This window comes from Sprattus sprattus (genome assembly GCF_963457725.1).
Source record: "Sprattus sprattus genome assembly, chromosome: 6".
NCBI lineage: Eukaryota > Metazoa > Chordata > Actinopteri > Clupeiformes > Clupeidae > Sprattus > Sprattus sprattus.
In genome coordinates, this window is record NC_137925.1 from 37,074,169 (window position 1) to 37,101,894 (window position 27,726).

General features: G+C 41.6%; 1 protein-coding gene and 1 pseudogene across 2 annotated transcripts; both read left to right on the forward strand.

Moving 5' to 3' along the window:
• The first annotated feature begins 1,085 nt into the window (after positions 1 to 1,085).
• LOC308367148 (transcription termination factor 1-like) lies at positions 1,086 to 26,398 on the forward strand (annotated as a pseudogene). Its single transcript has 10 exons — positions 1,086 to 1,538; positions 19,331 to 19,877; positions 19,960 to 20,145; positions 20,367 to 20,445; positions 21,256 to 21,380; positions 21,726 to 21,933; positions 23,800 to 23,901; positions 24,167 to 24,232; positions 25,841 to 25,926; positions 26,268 to 26,398. The product of its transcript is annotated as a transcription termination factor 1-like (transcript).
• Positions 1,620 to 7,061, forward strand: LOC308366529 (transcription termination factor 1-like; the record flags this gene model as incomplete). The annotated part of the gene is made up of 9 exons (XM_080840247.1): positions 1,620 to 1,635; positions 1,964 to 2,149; positions 2,369 to 2,447; positions 3,106 to 3,230; positions 3,666 to 3,873; positions 5,591 to 5,677; positions 5,952 to 6,017; positions 6,435 to 6,520; positions 6,931 to 7,061. 9 exons carry the CDS (start codon positions 1,620 to 1,622, stop codon positions 7,059 to 7,061), a joined length of 984 nt encoding a protein of 327 aa, XP_080696373.1.
• Positions 26,399 to 27,726: the final 1,328 nt, after the last annotated feature.

Sequence of the window (27,726 nt, forward strand, 5' to 3'; positions counted from 1 at the left end):
TTTCCTTTGTACTTGTAGGATGTATCTGCAGAATTCTGCATGGAGGGATTCTATGGTGTGTTTATCCCAGTGAGTATAGCTATGATGACTGAGTGGACCCCATACTTCACTACCATACAGCGCAATGGGTTGGATGACACTATCAAATATTTTAAGCCAGATTTTAATTGGAATTTGGAGATTATAACATTTTCTTTTAATTGCATTTAGGGCTCTCCGGGCTTTTTCCTTTAGTGCATTCACTGCCATGTTAAAGCTCCCTGATGCTGTCATTGTTATACCTAGGTAGGTATAACTCATGGTGTGGGGGATGATGCAGTTGTTTATTTTAAATTGATGTTTGTTTTCTTGGCATTTGGGGCGTTTCTGAAAAATCATGATGTTTGTTTTGTTTAAGTTTACTTCTAGGGCCCAGGTTTTACAATACTTTTCAACTATGTCTAGCTGCATTTGTAGACCTTCTTCAGTAGAAGACTCTCTCTCTCACACGCTCCTGCGGGGCAACGAGTGTAAAGTTTCTTTCTCCCGGTTTTGCGGGCAAAGTGATAAATATAGTCCATGCTACCGCTCACGGTGGAAAGGGGAATAGGCTAGGTGCACGAAATACTCAGTGTGGGCTGTTTGTTTCCTGTTTAGCCAGGTGTATTTGAACCTGCCGCTATTCTGAATGTAATTAGTGGAGTGGTCTTTAAGGGAGCTGCAGACCTACTAACTTCATAGACTTCTCCTAGAATGGAGTCTGATACTTAACAATAGTCTAGTCAAGAAAACAGTATTGAAACCAAGAAAACAGTATTTTTTTAAATTATTATTATTATTATAATGTCTCCATGCATCTTGTATGTCATGTTTATGACACAATTGATGAAATAGCTTATTGGGGTTGTTGTTCTGTCATCTTGGTGAATGATGATTGGTTTGACAGATTTCCTCCAAGTTCATATAAAAATCTCCTACATTTTCATATTGATATAACAGTTTACATCTTTGAATTTCCTGTGTAATGTCTTCCAGTAAATATATATTCTGTTAAATATATGTTCCTTTATTCACGCTGTTATAGGGGGAGAACCTACTTGGTGACCATGACTGAGGCAGAGCTGTTCTTTCATATAAATAACAAGAGCAAGAGCAAGAAGCAACTTTTAGACGCGATGCCAGAGACCGGCAGTCCTCCCGAGACAACCACTACAAAAGTTGACTCTCAAAAGAAACATAAACACAAAAAGAAGAAAGCAAAGAGTGAGAAAGATGACTGTAGACACGTCGAGGGCCAGTGTGACTCAAGAGAAGGGCATAACAAAAAGAAAAGAAAACGTGATGCAGAAAACGTAAGTGTGTCAGAGGCTGCAGATGCTGCTGCTGCTCTGGAGAGAGAGGTGAAGAAGGAGAAGAAAAGGAGACTTGAAGAGCCACACCGTCCTGTAGCGAAGGTCAGAAAGACACCCACACAGCCTGCTGCAGACACACACTGTCCCACAGACGCTCAGCTTCACCCAGATGTGCTGGACATTGACGATGCCATCAGGAAGGAGATCCAAGAGTTCCTGCCTCAATACAAGTTTACCAACACTGAGGATGTGAAGAATATCGTCAGATATGACCTACCACGCTACAGAATGTACAAGAAGCAAGGTGAGTAAGCAAGTTGATTTTAGCCATTGGGAGTATCCAAAGCCAGCAGTTCACTGTAAAACAGGGTGAATAAGTTTGCATTTTCAGAGGGGAGGAGTTTATCTTCATTCAGACCATAGGGAATATGTGAGGCCTGCAGCAGTGTTATGTATATATTGCCCAGGACCTTTTCTCATGATTCTGGTATGGTTTGTTCTGACATTCTGAGTTAAACATCATTTAGATTTTTGGGTTTGAGAAGTTGAAGGACCACTGACCACTTGAGGGATAAATTCAGTCATGTGATCCAGGGTTTTAGTTTTTACCGCTCATCCCCACCATGCCACAGGGATCCCTCTGCGAACGGGGTGGTTCAGCACGGTAGAAAACGAGCAGCTGAAACAGAATGTGAAGGACTTTCTGGCCCTTTCTGGTATTGACAGCGAGTTGAAGCTTTTCAGACCCACACGCTTCCCAAATGAGAAGAAAACCATCCAAAGGCTGAAGAGGAGGTTCAACTTCCTCTGGTGTTTATGTGAGTATAGATATCAGATGTCATGTCATGAATAAGTATGAGACATGTGAGTGAGTGACACAGGCTGAGTTTTGTTCTGTGAGTGTGCCCACTGCTGTCATACCTACATACTTTTTTTTTAGATGTTACTTGTCAAATTGTATCAAGTGACTGGAAGTTAGAGGTGTACATCAGTGCAGCCTGCAGTGCAGCAGTGAATTGTGTCCTGTTCCTGAACAGGTGCCGGGATCCCTCGATCCTGGAACTCTATTCTTAACAGAGCCAGGAGGATGTGCAACAGCGAAAATTACAAGGGGAGGTAAACACAAGCTTCTGAAAAATGGGTTGTCTTTATAAAGTGTGTGTGTGTGTGTGTGTGTGTGTGTGTGTGGAAACACTAATAATGACTTAAGAATATATTAAACCAAGTGCCTTGTGTTAATAATTACCTTGCATGAATCATGTGTTTATGTCAGCAGGGACATGGCTTTTCTGTGTGTGTGTGTAACTTAGATTATAAGGTGCCACTTAGTCTGCATAAAAGGATGTTTTGGACCAGATGTGATAAGAAGGGTCTAAACTGACATCTTTACAAGACAGAAAGCAAAGTTAGAAATCCACGGACGTGTAAGACCCACCAAAGACCCACCATGTGGTTATCCCTGCTGACGTACAGTATTAATTTGGTGCCAAAAATCACTAAACTTCTATCTATATAAACCTTCTGCGATGGGTTTAATATTGCTTCTCTCTCGTCTGCTGCAGTCTGGGAGTTAGCCCGTGCTTCTCTCCGACCTGCTGTGAGGTGGGTGAGCCCAACAAGCTTGTTGTTGTGGTTTAATTAATATACTTATATGCAACTCCCTGAGGTAACTTGAGTGAATATTCACCTAACAGTTATGACTCTGTGTGTGTGTGAGAGCAGCATCAGTTTGGGGGTGTTTCATTAGTTTTATAACTGTATCGCCTTTTCGCAGGTTTACAGAAGATGAGGACAACCACTTGATAGATCTGTATAGGCAGTATGGGTCAAAGTGGACGGCCATATCAGACAAGATGGGTCGCAGTTGTTCAGCCGTGCGGAATCGCTTTGACGGGATGTGTAAGTGATCAGATTTACATCAGAACATCCACAGTGTCCGCAATTGTAATCCCAAACATTTTTTTTATCCAAACATTGAATTGCTCCTCATGGTCCTCTAGCTGTCCGTTCAGTGTTTGCTCTCAAAATAAATCTGATTTGAAAACAAACAGTGAATTCCAGCCATAAAACATGTCCAGGCAATCACTGCATTACTTCAGGGGTAGGCTGGAAGGGAGGGGTAAAATGTGACTGGCGATCAAGCTTAAATATTAATAACTTTTTGCTAGAATCATGGACTGGACCTTAAAGCTAATTTTGTGATTGGCCATCTAGATAGACAGTAAGTAAACTGAAAGACACAGGGTAGGTAGACATTAAAACTAATGCAGACGACTGAGGTTTATGAATACTGACCCAGTCTTGTTTTATGCTTTGTCACTTCCTGTCCCTAAGGTGTAAATTATGGGGCATGGTCCAAGGCAGAGTTTAAGATCCTTCTGATGTGCGTACACCAGCAGCTGCTTGAGAGGGCTGAGCCTGAAGGAGAGGGCGGTGACAGGTCTGCGGTCATCCAGAAGAAGGACTTGCATAAGAAACTGGCCTGGAGGCGTGTGGCCGAGCAGGTCATGACTCGAAGCTCGTTGACGTGCAGGGCGAAGTGGTGAGAAAGCTCATGCCACAGTCACATCACGTTGCACACAAAACATGTTCAGTTCAGGTACATTTTTCTGTGACAGGCTGAATAATCCATGAGAACATAGACGACACTGGCAAGGAACCCCAGCAAGCAAGCCTCCACGGGCCCCATGCAGGCAGGCTGTGGGCACTGTGGGCTAGGGCTAGCCCACACCAATCCTACACAGGCCCGGGGTGGGCTTGCCAAAGCGAGGCCTGCAGCTTTGGGTCACTGCGGGCTGTCACCGGATAGCCCAACAAAAGATTCTAGACCCAGCAAGCAAGGCTGTACGGGCCCCCTTAGGGCTGGCACAAGGGCCCTTTGAGGGCTGCCCACGCAGTGCCCCTCCCCCTGAGCTTTTGCTCATTGGCAAAGTGCTGGCCCTGCGTATATTACGGTGGCCGAGAGGTGCAAATCAACATTACAAAATCTGAAACACTTTAACAAAGCTTGAGAAACATTTACATTTTGAAAAACATTTCTACATATCATAGAACAAAAATACATTACCACAACACATTAACAAGTCCCGAAACCAATTTACATTTCAGAAAACAAATTAACATGATGTGAAACACTTTAGCAAGTCCTGAAACACTTTAACAAATGACATTAACCGGAAAGGGAATGTACTAACTCTGTGATTGATGTGGACATAGACATATAAACGTACATTCATGTCTATGGACGTGGTAGTGATAACGGAAGTGCTCAATTTGAGTTTGTGGAGCTCGTGGTGAAAAAGCTAACTGAATGATGCTGGGTTATACCGCAGAAAGGATTTCTCCTCTACAAACATAGTCATAATCAGGGCAATACGACTGGAACTTTGTGGACCTGGACAGCTGTTTGGTTACCGCATGATGTGGCAGGTGCTCAAAGAAAAGTACAATCTGCGAGTGAAGAGGGAACATGTAATGACTTTGCTCCAGGAGCTCAATCATCGAGGGTGCAAATGCTCCAAAAAATCAAGTCTTTACAGAGACCTCAAGCTGATGTGTACACCGTGTAAACATGATGACATATCCACGGTTACAGCGTACGAGTGTCCCTCATTAAAATATTGTATGCAATGCTATAGAATATCTGGTCCTTCAGTCTGGTCTACTCCATTTAAAAACAATAAAGACCGACCACACGAAAAACTACATTTCGTTAATTGGCTCAAATGTTTGCCACAAGCCCTTTCGGGACTTGTTAAAGTGTTTCGCGTCCTGTTAATTTGTTTTCTGAAATGTATTTCTTTTTCTTTGTTTCACCACTTGTTAATGTGTTTCAGGACTTGTGAAAGTGTTTCGCGTCCTGTTAATTTGTTTTGTGAAGTGTTAATTTGTTTCGGGACCTAATTTGTTTTATAATATGTAAAAAAAAAAATCCAAAATGTAAATTTGTCTCAAGCTTTGTTAAAGTGTTACAGATTTTGTAATGTTGGTTTGCACCTCTCGGCCACCGTAATATAGAAATATAAGAATGAGTGCAGGAGCCCGTACAGGCCCTGTGAAGGCTTGCTTGCTGGGACAGTTTTCCTTTAACACGGAGACCATATGCAGATCCTGCTTCTGTCTGTCACAGCTTTGACCTGTGTGGGTCTGTGTGTGTGTGTGTGGTCTGTGTGTGTCTTTGTGTGTGGTCTTTGTGTGTGTTCTTGCCTTTGTGAGCTAAGATATACCCTGTTGATCCTGTCTCTGCCTGTGTTGTGTAGGATGAGTTACCTGATGGGTAAAATGAAGACTGGTGGAAAGATCAACGGGAGGAAGAGCATAGAGGGGCACATAAAGCTGATCAAAGAGTATGTTTCAAACTGGTACTCTGGTTATCTCTAAGTACAGCTTATCAAAGCATCGATTTCAAACTGTTACTCTGGTAACGTGTAGATCCAGCTAATCAAAGCGGCTTCACGTGTCTCTAACTTCACTCTGAAACAGCTACTTTTAGTAGTACTCCAGGTGGCATTTTCTGTTCAAATACCTCTGTCTGGACATTCAAGAAATCCCGCTTAAGTGAGAGTCTCCTGTGATGACCTTATTTCTGAAGTTAACCCAGTTTCTGTGTGCCCCGACCAGGATCAAAGAAATGGATGTGAAGGAATCTGCTGACATTGTCTGGGAAGACCTCACTCATCTGTTTGGGTAAGAGGCTCATGTAAGCAAGTACATGGGAGACTGACAAGTACAAAACTTAGGTTCTTGAATGCTGGCTACTTCCTGTGCTGCTAAGGTCATAATCAATATGGGTTGACCTATTGGCCTTAAATATGCGATTGCATTGAAACTACTCTTAGACTACCTGTTTATGCACAAGAATCGTGTGACAGTGTGATATTGAGTGAATCGTGTGTCAGTGTGATATTTGAGTGACTCATGTGTTAGTATGACATTGAGTGAATTGTGTGTTAGTGTAAAATTTGAGTGAATTGTGTGTAAATGTGATATTGAATGAATTGTGTGTCGGTGTGATATTTGAGTGAATTGGTGTTAGTATGATATTGAGTGAATTGTGTGTAAGTGTGATGTTGAGTGAAAGTTTCCTGTGATTTCTCTATGAAGCAACAGCATACCTGCCTACCTCCAAATGAAGTTCCACCAGCTGAAGGTGACCAATGTAACAGACTGGAGCAGGAAGTCTTTCTGTGGTGAGTACTGCCCCCTGCTGGTTCATGTATCTCTCTCGGTCATGTTTAATACTGTTGTCTGTTTTCTGGTGGAGTATGCAAAAGTGACCTTGGGTTTGAGAAAAGCAGGAAATCAGGAAAACAACAACTTCACTTTTGTTGTCTTCTTCCCTTCTCCTCTGCTTCTCCTCTTCTTCTGTCTTCTGTCTTGCTCTTCTTCCTCTGCCGCATTGTCTCTCTGTCTGTCCCCTTCTCTAACCTCCCTCTGTCTCTGATGGCATTGTCTCTCTGTCTGTCCCCTTCTCTAACCTCCCTCTGTCTCTGATGGCATTGTTTCTCTGTCTGTCCCCTTCTCTAACCTCCCTCTGTCTCTGATGGCATTGTCTCTCTGTCTGTCCCCTTCTCTAACCTCCCTCTGTCTCTGATGGCAGACATCATTGATTTCCTGCATGAGAAGACCCTGCCACAGCTGGAGGAGGAGCTTAAAGATTGTGAGGATGATGAAGAGCCCACAGAGCAGCGAGACTCTTACAAGCTGTCAGAGATCTTCCCTGACCTCTGAACCACCACAACACCACCCCCCGCTCATCAAGAGACAAGTCACACTTACTAGCTGTCAGATCTTCCCTGGTCTCGGAGAATCCCCAACCCTGACGGCACTCGCCTAACATTCACACTAGGGGCTGTGTGAAGTTTGAAACACTAGTGACTGAATTAACATTTATTTGCTCAGGCCATTTCCGAAGAAGTTCAGATGTTTTCAGGAATATATACAGTAAATGATTGAAGAAAAATATTAGCTTTATTTATTTATTTTTTACTTTTCTTTAAACCGATTATGTATTTGTATGCACCTTTTTAAGTTCATTAGTACATTTAGGAGTTTTAAGCCCAGTGTCTGCTGGCCATTTTGTTTGCTGTGGATTTTCTTTAGCTCACCAGTTGAGAAAGACATTAGGCATTTTCACCAGAGTTTTACTGTAAAAAAAAAAGTGACAGCAAATATTTGTCTTGAATCATTTACATTCCTGAAAATATCTGAACTTCTTTGGGAAAGGCTTGAGCAAATAAATGTTAATTCAGTCACTGGCGTTTCAAAATGTTCACCCAACCTCCGGTGAGGAGGTTAGGCGAGTGGGGTCAGGATTGGGGATTTTCTGAGACCAGGGAAGATCTCTGACAGCTAGAAAGAGTACATTTTAATTTTAGTTTTTTTTAACATGTCCTGAAACTGAATGTATATTTATCCAGTATATAAGTTCAAAAGTAAATTAAGGAGTTTTAAACCCAGTGTCTGTTGACCACTTTGTTTTATGTGGATTTTCTTCTGGTCAGCAGTAGAGAAAGACATTTGGCATTTTCACCAGAGTTTAACTTCATCACAGAGTTTCATCAAAGGTTAGCCCATCAGACTGGCCAACCTGTGTCTGTCACAATTGTGTTTGTCATATACAGTAAGCATATAACCTCCGCTGTAATCTCATGTTAGTGGTTGTAGCTGTAAGGCCTTCTGTGTGTAACAGGGTTAAAAAAAATGCATGTTTATTTCCATAAGACATTTATTTTTCCAATACCTGTTGTGTGTGTTATGGTTTCCATTGCTGCTGTTGATATGTTTCTCTTAATGGTTGGAACTGCAAATACCACAATGCTTATTCATTGTTTTCTTTGCTAGTCTGTGTAGTAACCAGTGATGTCAGTGAGTGCTGATTGGTGGAGGAGCTAGTTAATGCTGTTTGAGTGAGAACGGGAGAGGAGAGGGAAACCTGGAATCCGGAGAGAGGAAACCCCAGGTGTGACGAGGAGGAAAGAGAGGCAACGCGCTTTCTCACTAGGACTTTGTATTCGTGCAGTGGATTATACGGCTTGTTGGCCAAACAGCCTCGGAGGAAACACTGACGGTAACTGATCGGAGAAATCGCATGGAATATTCATCTACACAAAGGTAGAGTGGCGTATTATTATTTTGCTGCTCCAGGAGTGAAGCAGTCAGTCAACGCACGCTAGCCACGCTTCAGGCCTGCTATGTTGGTGGAGTTAGGAGAAGGGTTGACACGGTGTGGACATTGTGTGGTGGGGACGTTGTTTTTGTGTACATTGTGTTTGTGCGTAGCTATTGCCTAGGTACGCCAACCGCCTACCAGGTTTGCGGTAGCTTTGTGGGGGTGTGTAAATGTTTGTTTGTTCGAACGTATATTTTCATTTTGAAAGTGACCTTGAAAGTGACCTTTTTGTCGGCAACTTTGAGTTGAGGAGTCTGTGTTCTGAATGTGTTTGACTTGTATGTTGCATTTGATTATACTAACTAGATAAAGCACTTGTTTTGGTTTTCATTTATCTTCTTATGGGGAAAGGGAACCCAAGGTAAACGAACGTTAAAGTTGTTCTGGTAGCATCTCAGTGTGGTTTGGAAGCTGCACAGCCATGGACCGTAAGGACCTACACAGTGTGGTCAGATCCGCTGAGTTCATCATCGGCTGGAAACTCCCATCCCTTCAGGACATCTACCTCACAAGATGCCCCCGAAGAGCTGGCAGGATCCTAAAAGACTGTCATCACCCATCCTTCAGACTGTTCACCCTGCTGCCTTCTGGTAGGCGGTTCCGAAGTATCCGGTCTCGCACCCTCAGACTGGGGAACAGTTTCTACCCTAAGGCCATCAGACTCCTTAATGAACAATAATGCACTCCTCACTTTACACTCGCCACTTTACTCTACACAGGCTCACTTTTACTGCTGTTTGCACCACATTTTCAGTTCAGCTCATGTTCAGTTTAGCTCATGTAGGTATGTTTATTTGTTTAGTATGTGTATTTATGTTTAGTATCTATATTGTATATTTATTGTTTGCCTAGTAGGTCTACTACCCTGTCTCTTCATATGTTTATCTTAAATCTTATTTTCAATAATTATTGTTAAGTTATGTTATATAATGTTGGAGTACTTATATGTTTTTATGTTTACATGTTATGTTATGTCTTGTTAGGTTATGGTAGTGTGGTATTGTGTCCTGTCCTAAGCATTTCAGTGCCCAGTCGAACTCTGTTGTTCTGTGTATCTGACAATAAAAGACTTGACTTGACTTGACTTGACTTCTCCCTGATCGAATAATATGGAGTGAAGGGATCGCTACATGTGGCTTGACTATTAACAATCAGTATAATCACCAGTGTGGGTAGAATATTAATTAACCAAGAGTGAGGTTATCTTGGGAAATATCAAACTGAGTCTTTAACGTATCGACTGAGCTATAGTGAGGTTGATACGCCAAAGGTGAAGTTTGAAATTTTCCAGCATGACAGAACGGTCGAGGTTAGTAAGTTGTTTATTATATGGCTTTAATCGCTCCTTTCATTTTGTAAATGAAAAGAAATGGTTATTTGAGAATGAAGTTTTGTTTTGCTGTCAAGTCTCACGACACAATATGTAAGAAGTAACAAGTGATTCAAACTATAGTTTCTAGTTTTCATCATCACTTCTGAATTTCCTCATGGCTATTGATGTTTTCATTTTTGTCTGGATAGTAAAACTCAGACTGATGCTTTCGCTCATTGTGTTACGGATCCGTATTGACCGGAGATTAATGTTTTTCTCTCACAAACCTACAAAATCAGACACAACTCTTGGTGAAGCTGTAAGGGCTTCTGTTACTTGGTTGCGCTGGAGGCCCTATAAGATTTTTTGCGTATTTGTCACACTTAAATGCTAGAGCACCATATCTGCAATTGTACGTCATAGAACTTGTGGCGTTTTGAGTATCCAGTCCTCATTTGATAAAGCAGCAATAAGGAGCTCTGTTTCAAAACTAGCAAGATAACTACCCTGTCCCGTCCTGTCCGATAGTTTATGTTTTCCCTGTGTTGTCATTATTTATGTTCTATGTTGTGTAGTCTACTCATCTCTCCTCTCGTTTCACACACGTGTGTGTGTGTCCCGCCTTGATTGTTTTCACCTGTCTCATCACCTTGTGTATCTAGTCTGTGTGTTCCTGTCTACTCGTTGCCAGTTTGTCTTAGTTTCTTTCTATGTCTAGCGTTCCAGCGATTCTCTATGTTGATTGATCTCTTGTTGCCGATCTTTGCCTGTTTAACGGACTACGCCTCTGCCTTTCCCTTTCTGGATGCCCTGCTCCATCATCGACTGCCTGCCCGTATACCGACCTTGGACCGAACTGACTACGAACTCTGCCGCTGTCTGTTTAATTGTGTATGGACTGCCTATTTGTATGCTGAACAGTAAAGAATTTCAATTGCACATACCTTTGGCCACTGGAATTATTGCATACCTAAAAGGCATGCAAAAACCCTGCAAACATCACCAACAACCACCACCAACAACCCTTTTGTCACTGATAGAAGTTTGCCAACACACATGGTGTCTTTTGGCAGTAAAGCTGGCAATGTCATGAAAGTTTTTCTTTCATTTTTCAGCCCGATACACAGAACAACATGGGGTATATCCTGGATGGCTAGTGGAAAAGATACAGGTGTTTAGGGTGTGAGGGACCTTATTTTGTGTGGATGTTTTATTTCATGTGAGGATGTCTAATCTTCACTATGATGCACAGTTTGCTTCATCTCCATTGTCTGCACTATATTATTTATTGAACATATGAAACATGAAATGTATCAAGTGAATACAGGTTCTGTCTCTTTTACATCTTTTGGCTACAGCTGTGTCATGTTCAGATTACTCTGTCATATGCCCTCAACTTTGGAAACAACCCATGGCTCCTGCATTTTCATCCCGTGCTCCTTCACGGCCAAGGACTCAAGTGTGAGCAGTCCTGCCTCAGCAGTGGGGAGAAACGGCTCCCAGTGGTTCCAAGACGTGTTGATGTGTTCAATTTTTCTAAAGTAACTTTTCCTGAAAATGGTTAGATAAAAGTCAATGGTAAGAATGTTTTTTTTAACTCCAATAATAAGATGAGATCCGAGAAGACTTCTCCATCTTGCTAGGAGTTCTAAAATGAAATAATTCCTGTTTAGGCCTACCTATTTTTAATTCTGCAAATATATAATATATATATTTATATAGAATATCTGTGAATTAAGGCCAGGAATGGTCAACACATTTTGAATAATCATATCTTCTGTTTAGTTTTCTTTATACAATAATATTAGAAGATTACTCGTGATTATTGTTCCAATCCAAATACATTTTTGAACCGAGTTGAACGGTTCAATGCAAGAGAAGACATTTTATTTAAACGTAATTACAATACAATTTTTGAAGCGAGGAAATGACCAATTTTTGTCTATTTGCCGTGATTGTTTTATTTTAATTCTCATTAGTTCGTTTGTCTGTGAATGTGAAGTTTAAGTGGGGAGTAAAAAGAAACAAAAATTGCAAAATTTCTAATTTTTTCCTGGAAAATCAGCACCAGCTAACGCTGCCATTTTATATTAAAAAATCTCTTAAAAATTCTGGAGGGACTGACCAATGTTTCACACTGGCACCCTCTGGTGGGCATAGTTGTCCTGTGTGCAATGTGTGACTGACGGGTATTAATAGTTTCTTAAAAACACCTTTATTTATCCATTTCAAAGCAGCACACAGCACCTAGTGAGCATTGAGAAAGCATATCTTTGCAAGTTAATAAATAATTGCCTGCTGCATATCTGTATCTACTCCATTTGCCTATCTCATAGGTATAATCTTTTGAACTCTGGAAACGGCACACCATTCCGTGATCTTCTCTCCACAGTTTAAAATGAGAGGTCCTTACTTCGATCTCTGTTAAGCTGTGTTTGAAGCTGTTGTCCTGTGAACCACTTGCCACAAGAGCTGTAGACTCTCAGAAACGTCTGTTTTGACTTTGAACTGAGGTGACAAAAGTGTAGGGAACTCTTCTCACTGACAATTTGTCTTTCTTTGCAATTTCACTACAGGAAATACATACACTTTTAAGGGTTAGAATGCTCTGTCTGTCTTCCTTTGCTAATTGCCTTTTTTCTTGCCATTATGATGGCAATAATACTACTTCCTACAGGGAATATTGCGCAAATAAGGCAATAAAACTGGGAAAATGGGGGTGTTCAAAAACACTTTGACCAGTAATGTAGAATACTAGTCAGACGAAAAGACAGACAAGATGATGTTGATGTTTGAGATGAAATGACACACTCTATCAAATAGGATTGTTTTCAAAATTCAAAAGAACAAACCGTTTATTTTAGGTCCAAGCCCAAGCTGATAATCTAGCCCTGTGCTAAAAACAGTGTATTTAGATGCTGTGGTCAAAGAATAGACCAAATCTATCTAAAGTCCTCACTCCTGAAGTGCTCACTGCAGAGCAGTGAACAGTCAGAGGCAGCAAAACCGTCCCTTCTTAGGGCAACTTCCCACGTCCTCCTCCTCTCACTGTTTTTGGAAAACCTTAAAGAAGTGAGAAATGTACCCAAAAATGTAAATTATTGTCAACATTTTCAACGTATGTCTATTTACATTAAAGGCACCCAGTGCAACTTTATGTAAACATTCAATGACAAATAAACATTCAATTTCTAGTCTTTTTTACACGTAGTAAGTTTCAATAACTCCATACCATTACATATCGACATTCAAGGAGCAAAGATGAGACGTCGTTGTGTGGTGAGAAATGATAGAAAATCGTAAACAACAACAATCGCGGGTGGGGAGAAGCCATTTTTTCCATTGACTGGAAGCCTGCTTTATTTATTGTAGGTTACAAAAAATAAAGAAAATGGCGGCGATTGTTGTTGTTATCGATTTTCTATCAGTTCTCACCACACAACGACGTCTCATCTTTGCTGCTTGAATGTCGGTATGTAATGGTATGGAGTTATTGAAACTTACTACGTGTAAAAAAGACTAGAAATTGAATGTTTATTTTTAAGCCTCGAAAGTTGCACTGGGTGCCTTTAAGGGTGAGGACACAAATACACACCTAAATTATCATATTTTTGGGGGTGTAAACAAACATATTCTAAAAAAGCCTTGTGTAAATATATTGTAATATCTTACACGTGAAAGGTGATCCCAATACTTCTCGTTTTGAGACAACGGAGATTAAAGCATCCGTAGGCTGCTCAAGATTCTGGCATCTTCACTCGCAATAAAAAAAAAGAAAAAAAAGTTATTTGAAATTCACTTTGACCTGTAGGCCTATAGCATTGAAAACAATGTAAAAGCACATTGTTTGAATTTGAATAAACACTTAAATTTCACTGCTTGTAACACATTCCCCACGTAATACACTCTTATAGTAGCCTACTTGTGTAGTACTCCAGCTGTTTTATTTGGAATGGCACATGTTCACCTATTCACACATAAATGGATGGATGGCTTGGACAGCTGACATAATAACACACATAAAGCTACCAGCAATGCAATGCAATGATTTCTACTCTAACTCTAATGTGGTGTACCACTCCAAACAGCACTATGTGGACCAGGTGGTACAGACAAACCCTTTTGCTGAAAAACTAAAACATTAAGAACACCTGTTTAGTGGCATTTCACCTAACTACAATTGACGTCTTTCTCTCTGGTTGGAAGTGATTAACTCCGGAAATTCCGATTGGTCAGATTTTTGGACCATGTCACGTTCCTTTTTCAAACCTCCCACACAGCAACGCTTAGTTCGATTGCTCTCAACTGCCACAACCTTTCTTCTGTAACTCGCTGAGAGCTGAAGAGTGGACAGCATTGGGAAAAAACAGTCATTGGAAAGAAAGGTAATACATGGAGTCCGTCGACATATTTTGTTAGTTAACTGTACATATATCTATAAAAACAGTATGCTAATATATTTTAGCCACAAAGTGTCTTGTAAACGTGCTGTATTAAAATGGTGTGGGTAGACGTAGGCGACATGTGCTCATAGCTAACAAACAGTTGCTATCCTGCACATGGAACCATAGCATAATACTGAAGGAGCCTCATCTAAAGAAGTTGGCAAGACCTCACCAGGTAATGAACTTACGGTTTTTAATCGAAATCGATCATTTTTAGGATGGACCGACATGTCCATGCGGCTGACTCCGATAGTCAGTTGCCCGCTTGAAGTTGATAGTCATTATCAGCTAGTTTTGGTAGCAGATAGGCATCAGTGTTAGATATTAGGTAGGGTGTGTTGTCCATCAAACACTGACAGAAGCATGCACATCTAAGTTAGCTAGGTTATGCAATTAGCAGGATATGTTTAGGTTTGGCGAACAAAAAGTTGTCCATTTTCGAATTTGGCCTGACCGCATGCATAGGCTACCTATGTTAACTTATGCAATTCGTTTTTAGTACGTTATTGTGTTGCTACCTGGCTAGTGGCAACATTAGATGTGTTTTTTGTTGTTGCGAATTTGACATATCTGGTATTGGGTTGAAATTAAAAACTTCCCCTTGCTGTTAAAAGTATAGGGACGCGACAAAGCGCTATCAAAGTCTGCGTCACCACTTGGAATATATGTCTTTAACCATGAGAAACAACTAGTACGATACCCTTATGTGTAACTCATAGGAAATAGTAACTCGGTTAGTGCTAGCAGAGTCACTTGGTTAGTGCTAGTGGTTATACTAAAAGCAGGTTCATAGTGGTTCTTGAGTCCGCGAGGGGAGATTAATTGGCACCATCGTGAGTTGAAGGAGACGCTAAGAAAATATTGCTCATGCTAATATTTAGTCTCAGCTCTTCATCCAAAGCCAAATCTATTTATGAAGTTCCAACATTTTTCAAAAGCAATTTGGCTTTAAACATGAAAAGTCGATCGCGTTATTTTCTGTCCTGTCTTATGAAGCTTACCTTTTAGCTCCGGTATTGGTCTCACATTATTTAACATTTTACATTTCGATTGACATTCCAGTTTAAGGCTCTCGCACGGCCCCTTCATTTAGACAGAAGTACTGTCTAAATGAAGGTGCTACGTGAAATACATTACCTATTCTATGGATAGAAAGGATATATAATACAAGTGTCCACAAATACTACAGTGGTGACAAACAATGAGAAAGCAAAAGGCATGCGCTCAACCCAGTTGGTGAGGGATTGCACAATCTGAGATGAGGCACTGCTCGTCGCTGCCTCACCTCACATGTCTCCCCCATGTTTGAACAATAAATGCGCAAATTCCGCAATTTCTGATAATACAATTTCTTGAAATGATCATACATAAATTACAGCTGTATTATATCAGTAGATAAATATAGATTGTAGGCCTATGTGATCACTATTCGATTTTTACTTTTCATGTTGACATATTTTGTTTTAACTAGACATTAGGGCTGTCAACGAATATTCGAAGTTCGAATATTCGTTCGAATGGTATCCAAAAACGCGAATTCAAACGTGAAAATGTATATTCGAATGTGAAAAAACACTCCCGCGGACCGCGGTACAAGCGCCTCTATCTGCTTTGTGAATGAGCCTCTGTCTGTTCGCGATGTCCCTCATGTAATGTTTAGTACTGATCTTATCAGGACTCTTATTGTGAAATGATTCGTGAACCGGAAACTAGTGTAACGTACCTGAGAGTGGAAGACGGTTGATTTAATAAAGACTCCTGAACTTGCAGTATATGTGGATACCGGGTAGGGATGGGCGGTATATCGATATTTGAGGTATATCGATATTTTTAAAAACGAGATATGGAATGAGACGCTATCGTCAACATCGATATAATTTCATTTCCGTTTAAAGTACAGCACATTTGTTCGGAATAACAGCCATTTCGAGCCGCCGCTGCCGTCTACCTACTCTGCTTCTGTCTCCCGCTCTGCCAGTGCCTCCGGCTCACACACACACACACACCCAGCCCCGCCCCCACTCACGTCACTTTTTTAAAATCCCCTACAGCGCGAAAATAATTTTCTGTTATGTTTGAGATTCCTGTTATGTTTTAAGTTACATTTAATTCAATTAAATAACATCACACAACGTGTGGCTTTGACTGAAACGTTGCAGATGCGTCTTTCTGTCATGGGCCAAATAAAGACTGGCAGGCAACTCATGCGCGACTGCGCTTTCGCTGGCTACATCGAATCTAAACGACACGTAGGCCCGATTACCTCCAATATCAAATGAACGGACGGTAAAGATCCCTATGGCGAGGCTACGTGCAGTTTCGGTAGGTCGGGACGATTTATGAATTTGCCTATTTTAATGCAGCTGCCGTCACGTAAGTTAATGGTTATGCTGCGACTCATTGAAAATCTTGGTTACACTCTGCACCGCCCGTTGTCTCACCAGGATTGCGAACTTTGCAACTTGCTGCAGCTGCTTGGTCGGTCTCTTCCTCTCTAACTTGATCAGGCATAGTACGGTTTAAGTAGCATCACTGCTAATGTTTGTTAGTTAGCAAGTAGGCTATCTGTGGCTGACACCTGACTGACAGATACATTGTTGACGCACATTTTTTTTGCGAATTGTACATACATGTGATTTTAAATAGGCTAAAAGGTTACATAGTGTATGACATAGATGATAAATATTGACACTTACCAGTAACACAGTTCGTCAGCCGTCAGTTTTAATACAAGTTGACCAGACTACTTGCTATGAAAGATGTGAAGCACAAAAACCGTTGCAAATGACAGCAGTCAATTAACTTTACGTGGGTGTTAATTAAATAATCAACAGAACTTTTTGGAACATTCTGAAGAGCTGTATAATTTGAGGAGATACGTTAATGACATCACAAAACTATAAAAGGCACATCAGCAACTTGCGTGATTCTTTTCATGTAGGTAGACTGATTAATTTAACAAATTTAGGATTGAGAACAAGCACAGCGACGTCACTGAAAAAGAGAGCACAGAATGCGGAGTTGGAGCGTGCCAACGGCAACTATGTTATTATTGCGTCAAAAAATATCGATATTTATCTTATATCGACATTTTGCTTGAACATATCGAGATATGACTTTTGGTCCATATCGCCCAGCCCTAATACCGGGTAATACTTTCTATGATAAAGTACAAGTCAATACATGGTGTCAGAAGTGGGATAATATTCGAATGTGAAAAAACACTCCCGCGGTACAAGCGCCTATCTGCTTTGTGAATGAGCCTCTGTCTTTTCGCGATGTCCCTCGTTTTAAAGTAAGTAAGCAGTGCTGCTTGCGATGATCGTTCTTATAGCCTAATGTTTTTTTTTTCATTGAGAATAACCCATCAGTTTAGCCACGGTTGCACTACATTACAAAATCATATAGCCTACGTTCATCATTTTTGTTCCTGGCGATTTCAATTGGTTGTCTGTGCAAGACAACAGACATGGACATTTATTCTTTCTTATTCAAAACTGTTCTGAGCTGGACTTACACAGGCTATGCCATTCAATAAGCATCCGAAGTAGAGCAGGGAAGCTAGTAGTCTGGTTGGTGAAAGCTGCAGTAACGCAATGTTCTCGGCAAGGTCCAAGACAGCTTTTTTTCCGCATTATTGATGTATTGACGGCAACTGCGTAAAATAGGCAACCAGATATTCGAATAGTCGAATTCGTGATTTTTTTTCCCAACGAACATTCGAATGTCATTTTTGAGCAATTTTGACAGCCCTACTAGACATTAAGCTAATAATGGCTATTAAAATGTGATGAAAAATGTTTTACCCTCATATATCGTGATATCATATTGATATCGTCTGAACAGTGGAAAATATCGTGATATGAATTTTAGCTCATATCGCCCACCCCTATGCCCAAGTGAAACTGCTCATTTTTTAGTTTGAATGACATTTTAAGTTTTGACCTAATTCAAGATATACGTTACCTGTGGTACGGTTTTCAAAACGGTCATTTTGCCTAGAAATGCTTACCAAATAAGTCATAAAGCAGTTATTTATGCATGTTTGTGTTTTCCTGTTTGTTTTTGATTTCCCAGAGCAGTTATTTAGTAAAAATTGCAACCCCTCCTGACCGTTCGGTGCTATGACTAAATACAAAAACATTCTCCCCACTGCTGAGACCAAAAGCTACAACATTAACATGCTGCTTACACACTGGTGCTTCAGTATCATAATCTAAAATGTCGTTTTTAATCATATCGCTCAGAGCGACCAAACTAGTACTTTCACTAATCATTTTTAATACCGAAACTACATTTTGAGGCTAATATACTTTGACTTAACTAGGCTTTTTCATCCAGAACTTTTACTTTGTTACATTGTTGAAATGGTACTTAAGGGTCTAAACCATATTCATATGTCTGAGCCGCTGATGACTGATGATATGAATCTGCTTGCTTTTGATTCTTTGTGCCCCAGGAACAACTCCAGACCACAAGATGGTGGTAAGATACATCTTTGTGAAAATGTGCCAATTCAGAGTCATCGCTGAGAAACACAAATGTACATGGGTTAAGTTCTATTGGTCTGTTTAGGTTGTCTGGGCAGAACAACAATGCTTTATATATTTAACAACACACTGGCTACGCTAGTTTAGTTTACAACATTGTGACATGACGCTTACATTGTGTGCGTTAACATATGCCTAACTACTGTCTGTAAATTCCAAACTGGTTTAACGTTAGCCTGAACATTAGCTAGCTAGCTACGTTCAAATTACTGTACATACCCAGCCATTGAACAAGCATATCTTGCTCGAGGAGAAAATACAGATGTGGTTTCGGACTCTCAAGTTAGCATTTCATCTAAATACTGATTTAATTAATTTACTTATTTAATTTTCATTTAAGATATGTATTAGCACAATGAAATAAATTCTCAGATTACTTTTCCTCTCTACATTTTGAAGTTAAATGCAGGTCAGTTTTAAGTGGCACAAATATTCAGTGAAGACACGTGCATGTCCATGTTCCTTTATTCACGCTGTTATAGGGTGCAAACCTACTTGAGGTGACCATGATGGAGGCAGAGTTGGTCCTTCATAAAAAGAAGAAGAGCAAGAAGCAACTTTTAGAGGCGATGCCAGAGGCCGGCAGTCCTACTGAGACAACCACTACGGAAGGCGACTCTCATAAGAAACATGAACACAAAAAGAAGAAAACAAAGAGTGAGAAAGATGACTGTAGACCCGTCGAGGGCCAGTGTGACACAAGAGAAGGGCAAAACAAAAAGAAAAGAAAACACGATGCAGAGAACGTAAGTGTGGAACAAGAGGGTGCAGATGCTGCTGCTGCTCTGGAGAGAGAGGTGAAGAAAAAGAAGAAGAAGAAGAAGAAGAAAAGGAAAATTGAAGAGCCAGACCGTCCTGTAGCGAAGGTCAGAAAGACACCCACACAGCCTGCTGCAGACACACACTGTCCCACAGACGCTCAGCTTCACCCAGATGTGCTGGACATTGACGATGCCATCAGGAAGGAGATCAAAGAGTTCCTGCCTCAATACAAGTTTACCAACACTGAGGATGTGAAGAATATCGTCAGATATGACCTGCCACGCTACAGAATGTACAAGAAGCAAGGTGAGTAAGCAAGCTTGATTTTAGCCATTGGGAGTATCCAAAGCCTGCAGTGCACTCTTCTTCCGCCCCCACCATGCCACAGGGATCCCTCTGCGAACGGGGTGGTTCAGCACGGCCGAGAACGAGCAGCTGAAACGGAACGTGAAGGACTTTCTGGCCCTTTCTGGTATTGACAGCGAGTTGAAGCTTTTCAGACCCACACGCTTCCCAGATGAGAAAGAAACCATCCAAAGGCTGAAGATGAGGTTCAACTTCCTCAGGTGTTTATGTGAGTATAGATATCAGATGTCAATGCATGTATGAGTATGAGACATGTGAGTGAGTGACACAGGCTGAGTTTTGTTCTGTGAGTGTGCCCACTGCTGTCTTACCTACATACCTTTTTTTTTGAGATGTTATTTGTCAAATTGTATCAAGTGACTGGAAGTTAGAGGTGTACATCAGTGCAGCCTGCAGTGCAGCAGTGAATTGTGTCCTGTTCCTGAACAGGTGCCGGGATCCCTCGTTCCTGGAACTCTATTCTTAACAGAGCAAGGAGGATGTGCAACAGTGAAAATTACAAGGGGAGGTAAACACAAGCTTCTCAAAAAAGGGTTGTCTTTATAAAGAAATGTGCCCAGACAGGCATTTTAATGAGGCCTCAGGTGACTTAAAGTTCCCCCACCAGGTGAGCAGCACAGTGGGGTTGTGTGTGTGTGTGTGTGTGTGTGTGTGTGTGTGTGTGTCTAGTGATGAAACTGCAGGGTCATGTTGGGGATGTTTTATCAGTTTTATTGACAGAGATAATTTCGAAACACTATTAATGACTTAAGAATATATTAAACCAAGTGCCTTGTGTTAATAATTACCTTGCATGAATCATGTGTTTATGTCAGCAGGGACATGGCTTTTCTGTGTGTGTGTGTAACTTAGATTATAAGGTGCCACTTAGTCTGCATATGTGTAAAAGGATGTTTTGGACCAGATGTGATAAGAAGGGTCTAAACTGACATCTTTACAAGACAGAAAGCAAAGTTAGAAATCCACGGACGTGTAAGACCCACCAAAGACCCACCATGTGGTTATCCCTGCTGACGTACAGTATTCATTTGGTGCCAAAAATCACTAAAGTTCTATCTATATAAACCTTCTGCGATGGGTTTAATATTGCTTCTCTCTCGTCTGCTGCAGTCTGGGAGTTAGCCTGTGCTTCTCTCCGACCTGCTGTGAGGTGGGTGAGCCCAACAAGCTTGTTGTTGTGGTTTAATTCATATACTTATATGCAACTCCCTGAGGTAGCTTGAGTGAATATTCACCTAACAGTTATGACTCTGTGTGTGTGAGAGCAGCATCAGTTTGGGGGTGTTTCATTAGTGTTATAACTGTGCCCTTTCTGCAGGTTTACAGAAGATGAGGACTAATACCTGAAGGATCTGTATAGGCAGAATGGGCCAAAGTGGACGGCCATATCAGACAAGATGGGTCGCAGTTGTTCAGCCGTGCGGAATCGCTTTCACGGGATGTGTAAGTGATCAGATTTACATCAGAACATCCACAGAGTCCGTAATTGTAATCCCAAATTTTTTTTTTATCCAAACATTAAGCATGTCCAGGCAATCACTGCATTACTTCAGGGGTAGGCTGGAAGGGAGGGGTAAAATGTGACTGGCGATCAAGCTTAAATATGAATAACTTTTTGCCAGAATCATGGACTTGACCTTAAAGCTAATTTTGTGATTGGCCAGCTAGATGGACAGTAAGTAAACTGATAGACACAGGGTAGGTAGACATTAAAACTAATGCAGACGACTGAGGTCTATGAATACTGACCCAGTCTTGTTTTATTCTTTGTCTCTTCCTATCCCTCAGCTGAGGCTCATGGGGCATGGTCCGAGGCAGAGTTTAAGGTCCTCCTGACGTGCGTACACCAGCAGCTGCTTGAGAGGGCTGAGCCCGGAGGAGAGGGCGGTGACAGGTCTGCGGTCATCCAGAAGAAGGACTTGCATAAGAAACTGGCCTGGAGGCGTGTGGCCGAGCAGGTCCAGACTCGAAGCTCGTTTAAGTGCAGGGCGAAGTGGTGAGAAAGCTCATGCCACAGTCACATCACGTTGCACACAAAACATGTTCAGTTCAGGTACATTTTTCTGTGACGGGCTGAATAATCCATGAGAACATAGACGACACTGGCAAGGAACCCCAGCCAGCAAGCCTCCACGGGCCCCATGCAGGCAGGCTGTGGGCACTGTGGGCTAGGGCTAGCCCACACCAATCCTACACAGGCCCGGTGTGGGCTTGCCCAAGTGAGACCTGCAGCTTTGGGTCACTGCGGGCTGTCACCGGATAGCCCAACAAAAGATTCTAGAACAAGCACGCAAGGCTGTACGGGCCCCCTTAGGGCCGGCACAAGGGCCCTTTGAGGGCTGCCCACGCAGTGCCCCTCCCCCTGAGCTTTTGCTCATTGGCAAAGTGCTGGCCCCTCAGTGCTGGCCCTGTGTGGGCAGCCCTAACATAGCCCACAGGAGCCCTAACTAGGCCCACACAGAGCCTGCACTCATTTTTAGCTTATTTATTTATTGAATATATTTATAGTTTACGTTGGCCGAGAGGTGCAAACCAACATTACAAAAATTCGAAACACTTTAACAAAGCTTGAGAAAAATGTACATTTTTACACCACAACACATTAACAAGTCCCGAAACCAATTTACATTTCAGAAAACAAATTAACAAGACGCGAAACACTTGAACAAGTCCAGAAACACATTAACAAATGACATTAACCGGATAGGGAATGTACTAACTCTGTGATTGATGTGGACATGGACATATAAACGTACATTCATGTCTATGGACGTGGTAGTGATAACGGAAGTGCTCAATTTTGAGTTTATGGAGTTCGTGGTGAAAAAGCTAACTGAATGATGCTGGGTTATATCGCAGAAAGGATTTCTCCTCTACAAACATAGTCATAATCAGGGCAATACGACTGGAACTTTGTGGACCTGGACAGCTGTTTGGTTACCGCATGATGTGGCAGGTGCTCAAACAAAAGTACAATCTGCGAGTGAAGAGGGATCATGTAATGAATTTGCTCCAGGAGCTCAATCATCGAGGGTGCAAATGCTCAAAAGACCTCAAGCTGATGTGTACACCGTGTAAACATGACGACATATCCACGGTTACAGCGTACGAGTGTCGCTTATTAAAATATTGTATGCAATGCTACAGAATATCTGGTCCTTCAGTCTGGTCTGCTCCATTTAAAAACAATAAAGACCAACCACACGAAAAACTAAATTTCGTTAATTGGCTCAAATGTTTGCCACAATCCCTTTCGGGACTTGTTAAAATGTTTCGCCTCCTGTTAATTTGTTTTCTGAAATGTTAATTTGTTTCGCCACTTGTTAATGTGTTTCGGGACTTGTGAAAGTGTTTCGCATCCTGTTAATTTGTTTTCTGAAGTGTTAATTTGTTTCGGGACTTGTTAATATGTTGTGGTAATGTTATTTTGTTTTATAATATTTAAAAACAAATTCCAAAATGTAAATTTGTCTCAAGCTTTGTTAAAGTGTTTCAGATTTTGTAATGTTGGTTTGCACCTCTCGGCCACCGTAATATAGAAATATAAGAATGAGTGCAGGGGCCCGTACAGGCCCTCTGAAGGCTTTCTTGCTGGGACAGTTTTCCTTTAACACGGGAGACCATATGCAGATCCTGCTTCTGTCTGTCACAGCTTTGACCTGTGTGTGTGTGTGTGTGTGTGTGTGTGTCTCTGTGTGTCTATGAGTTTAGTGTGTGTGAGTGTGTCTATGAGTTTAGTGTGTGTGTGAGTGTTTAGTGTGTCTGTGAGTGTGTGTGTGTGTGTGTGTGTGTGTGTGTGTGTGTATCCTTGCCTTTGTGAGCTAAGATAAACCCTGTTGATGCTGTCTCTGCCTGTGTTTAGGATGAGTTACCTGATGGGTAAAATGAAGACTGGTGGAAAGATCAACGGGAGGAAGAGCATAGAGGGGCACAACCAGCTGATCAAAGAGTATGTTTCAAACTGGTACTCTGGTTACCTCTTAGTACAGCTGATCAAAGCATCGATTTCAAACTGTTACTCTGGTAACGTGTAGATCCAGCTAATCAAAGCATCTTCACGTGTCTCTAACTTCACTCTGTTATCGAAACAGCTGCTTTAAGTCATACTCAAGATTTGATTTTCTATTGAATTACCTCCGTCTGAACATTATAGAAATCCTGCTTATGTGAGAGTCTCCTGTGATGACCTTATTTCTGAAGTTAACCCAGTTTCTGTGTGCCCCGACCAGGATCAAAGAAATGGATGTGAAGGAATCTGCAGCCATTGCCTGGGAAGACCTCACTCATCTGTTTGGGTAAGGGGCTCATGTAAGCAAGTACATGGGAGACTGACAAGTACAAAGCTTAGGTTCTTGAATGCTGGCTACTTCCTTTGCTGTTAAGGTCATAATCAATATGGGTTGGCCTATTGGCCTTAAGGGCGTATTCAGACCAGGAAAGTCCGATAGTTCACTTGCTTTGGTCCGAACCTTTTTTTTTTTTTTTGGTGCGGTTCGCTTTCAGACTGTACGTTTCAGTAAACGGACCAAATTCTGTCAACAAAGCCACGCGCCCCGAGGTCGTTCAGAAGAACCGACACACGCAACACAATGTGCTAAGACAGTTCATGGACGCTTTCCGTGCCGTTATTGCTAATATTATCAAATCTATATGCATTTTCAATGTTTTGCTATTTTCACAACTGTGTAACAATGTCACTGCTGCTGTAGAGAGCTGAGCAGAGCTGAATCCATATAGCCTACCCTCTCTTAATCACTCCTCCATCATCTCTCTCTCTCCCTCTCATGTTTATATGCACCCGCGATATACATTTAATGCTCTTGTTTCTCTCAAGTAGTAGGCTAAGTTCAAATTTCTTAAATCTGGGCTCTTTTTATAGGTAATTCGATGGTGCATGGAGCCAGATAGGTGTCAGTTTTGAATTTGACCCTGGAAACCGGCAAAAACGCTATAGTTTACATATGCACGGCGAATTTTAAATAAAGACGGCCGCCGCCAGTATTTGAACTTCAGCTTGGCATCACTGGAAGAACCACTTTTTGACAGGGTGTCCCGAATTTTTATATAGGCCTAGGCCTACGTCTGGCGTAGTTTTTTCAGTATGAGCCTGCACTGATCAGGCGAACGATTGAAACCTCTTTCATTTTCTCAGAAAATATGCCAAATACGTCGCGTTTTTATGTGTACGCTCGTCGCTCCAACATATATGAAATGTGGGCATCTGTCCAAATGTCCACAAGCGCACGGGTCTCCTCCTCGGCCCAGGTTTGTCCCCTACTCATTGTATTAAGATTTTTCGTTTTTCCCAAAAGTTTGACAAATTAATACCGGTAACCATAGACATGTATACGTATACGTCTATGCCGGTAACAGTAGCACTTTACACTCTGTTACCCAGCAACACCAGACCAACGACGGAAGCCCCCGAGGTACAAAATAGCAAAAAGTCTGGGATTAGGTCCAGTCTGCTTTCACACCTCCAAAAGGTCCGCACCAGGGTTGTTTGATCCGGACTGAGTCCGACCTTTCAGCTCGGTCTCGGTCCGCTTGTTTGGTCCGGACCAGAGTTCGGTGGTTTGTATTCAGACCATCCCAAAAGGTCCGAACCAACGAAAATCTGGTCCGTTTGGTCCGGACCAAACGGGGTAGGTGTGAATACGCCCTAAATATGCGTTTGCATTGAAACTACTCTTAGACTACCTGTTTATGCACAAGCATCGTGTGACAGTGTGATATTTGAGTGAATAGGTGTTAGTATGATATTGAGTGAATTGTGTGTTGGTGTGATGTTTGGGTATGTTGTGTGTAAGTGTGATGTTGAGTGAATTGTGTGTGAGTGTGATGTTTGGGTATGTTATTTGTAAGTGTGATGAGTGAAAGTTTCCTGTGATTTCTCTATGAAGCAACAGCATACCTGCCTACCTCCAAATGAAATTCCACCAGCTGAAGGTGACAAATGTAACGGACTGGAGCAGGAAGTCTTATTGTGGTGAGTACTGCCCCCTGCTGGTTCATGTATCTCTCTCGGTCATGTTTAATACTGTTGTCTGTTTTCTGGTGGAGTATGCAAAAGTGACCTTGGGTTTGAGAAAAGCACTACATCACGAAAACAACTTCACATTTGTTGTCTTCTTCCCTTCTCCTCTGCTTCTGTGTGTGTATGTTTTTATGTTTACTGTATGCACCCATGCACCAGAGCTAATTTAAGGTAGGCGCATACCTACCTGACAATAAATCTGATTCTCCTTTCTTCTGTCTTGCTCTTCTTCCTCTGCCGCATTGTCTCTCTGTCTGTCCCCTTCTTTAACCTCCCTCTGTCTCTGATGGCAGACATCATTGATTTCCTGTATGAGCAGACCTTGCCAAAGCTGGAGGAGGAGCTGAAAGATTGTGAGGATGATGAAGAGCCCACAGAGCAGCGACAGTCTTACAAGCTGTCAGAGATCTTCCCTGACCTCTGAACCGCCCCAACACCATCCCTGCTCATCACCAGAGAGACTCTTCAAAGCTGTCAGAGATCTTCCCTGACCTCTGAACCACCCCAACACCACCCCCCACTCATCACCAGAGAGAAGGGTCACTCTTACGTCTTTCAGAGGTCTTCAAACACTGACGATGCCCCAACTCGCCTAGAGACTATTTGTTTAATTTTTTCTTGTCATGTTCCGGGTTGTTCGAATCTTATTCTTCCGCACTGTTTTGTGCGTTATAAGGATTGTGACTGAGATTGCTAACTCTGATTTCCCTGATATGCTCAAAGCAGATCTGTTAGCCACGCAGATTTTCATTATACAAGCAATTATATTAGCGGCAACTGTGTATGGTTTTGTCATACAAATATAAAAAAAGCCCAACAGATGGATAAAGAGAAGTTGTTTGAGAAGTTTGAAACGTCAGGGACTCTGTGTCTGAATTAACATTTATTTGCGCAGGCCTTTTCCACAGAAGTTCATAGGTAATATTTTCAGGAATGTCAAAGAATGAAGAAAATATCAGTTTTGTAAGGTTATACATTTCCTGAAACTGATTATGTATTTTTATGCAGGGGTGACCGAGATAACTATCTACAGTCATGCCCGCTGAAGGGGTGACTGAGTTAACTATCTACAGTCATGAAGGGTTGACAGAGTTAACTATCTACAGTCATGCCCAGTGAAGGGGTGACCAGCTGTTGACCAGAGCCAGCAAGAACAAAGACTTTAAAGCTGGAAGTCTTTACAAGCCATTCTTAAACGCTCTTTATATGTCAGCCTTACCCTTACCAAATCTGTCTCTAAAATCTTACTCTGTAAACAAGCCATTAATAACATATGTATATGTTATATCACCCGTCCTTGATTGAAGTTCTGTACTTTATTAAACATAATGTATGAACACTGTCAACTCATTTTGAATACTTCATCTAAATGTGTACTGTGAGCTGTATGGTCATAATACATTTAATTTCTTCTTTCAATCTTCCATCTGTCTCCGTCTTCTTTCAGATGGACCAAAGAATCTGTCTGTCACTGAACACCTCACGCTTTGAAATGGGCAGTTAAGTACAGTTTGCAGTCCAGTTTACCTTGTTGCATCCAATCCCCCTATAAATAGTTATAGATGGTTCGGGGACACAAGTGGAGGAGGTGGACTGGACATACCAGAGGTATACCATAGAACCCTTTCAATTTTGGAGCGGATCCAAATAATGAGCTAGATTGAATGATGAGCCCTGTTGAATCAACATCCTTTAACTTTAATCCATGTGACTAAACTGAGGAGAGCACACATTTTCCACTTTTAAAGTAAA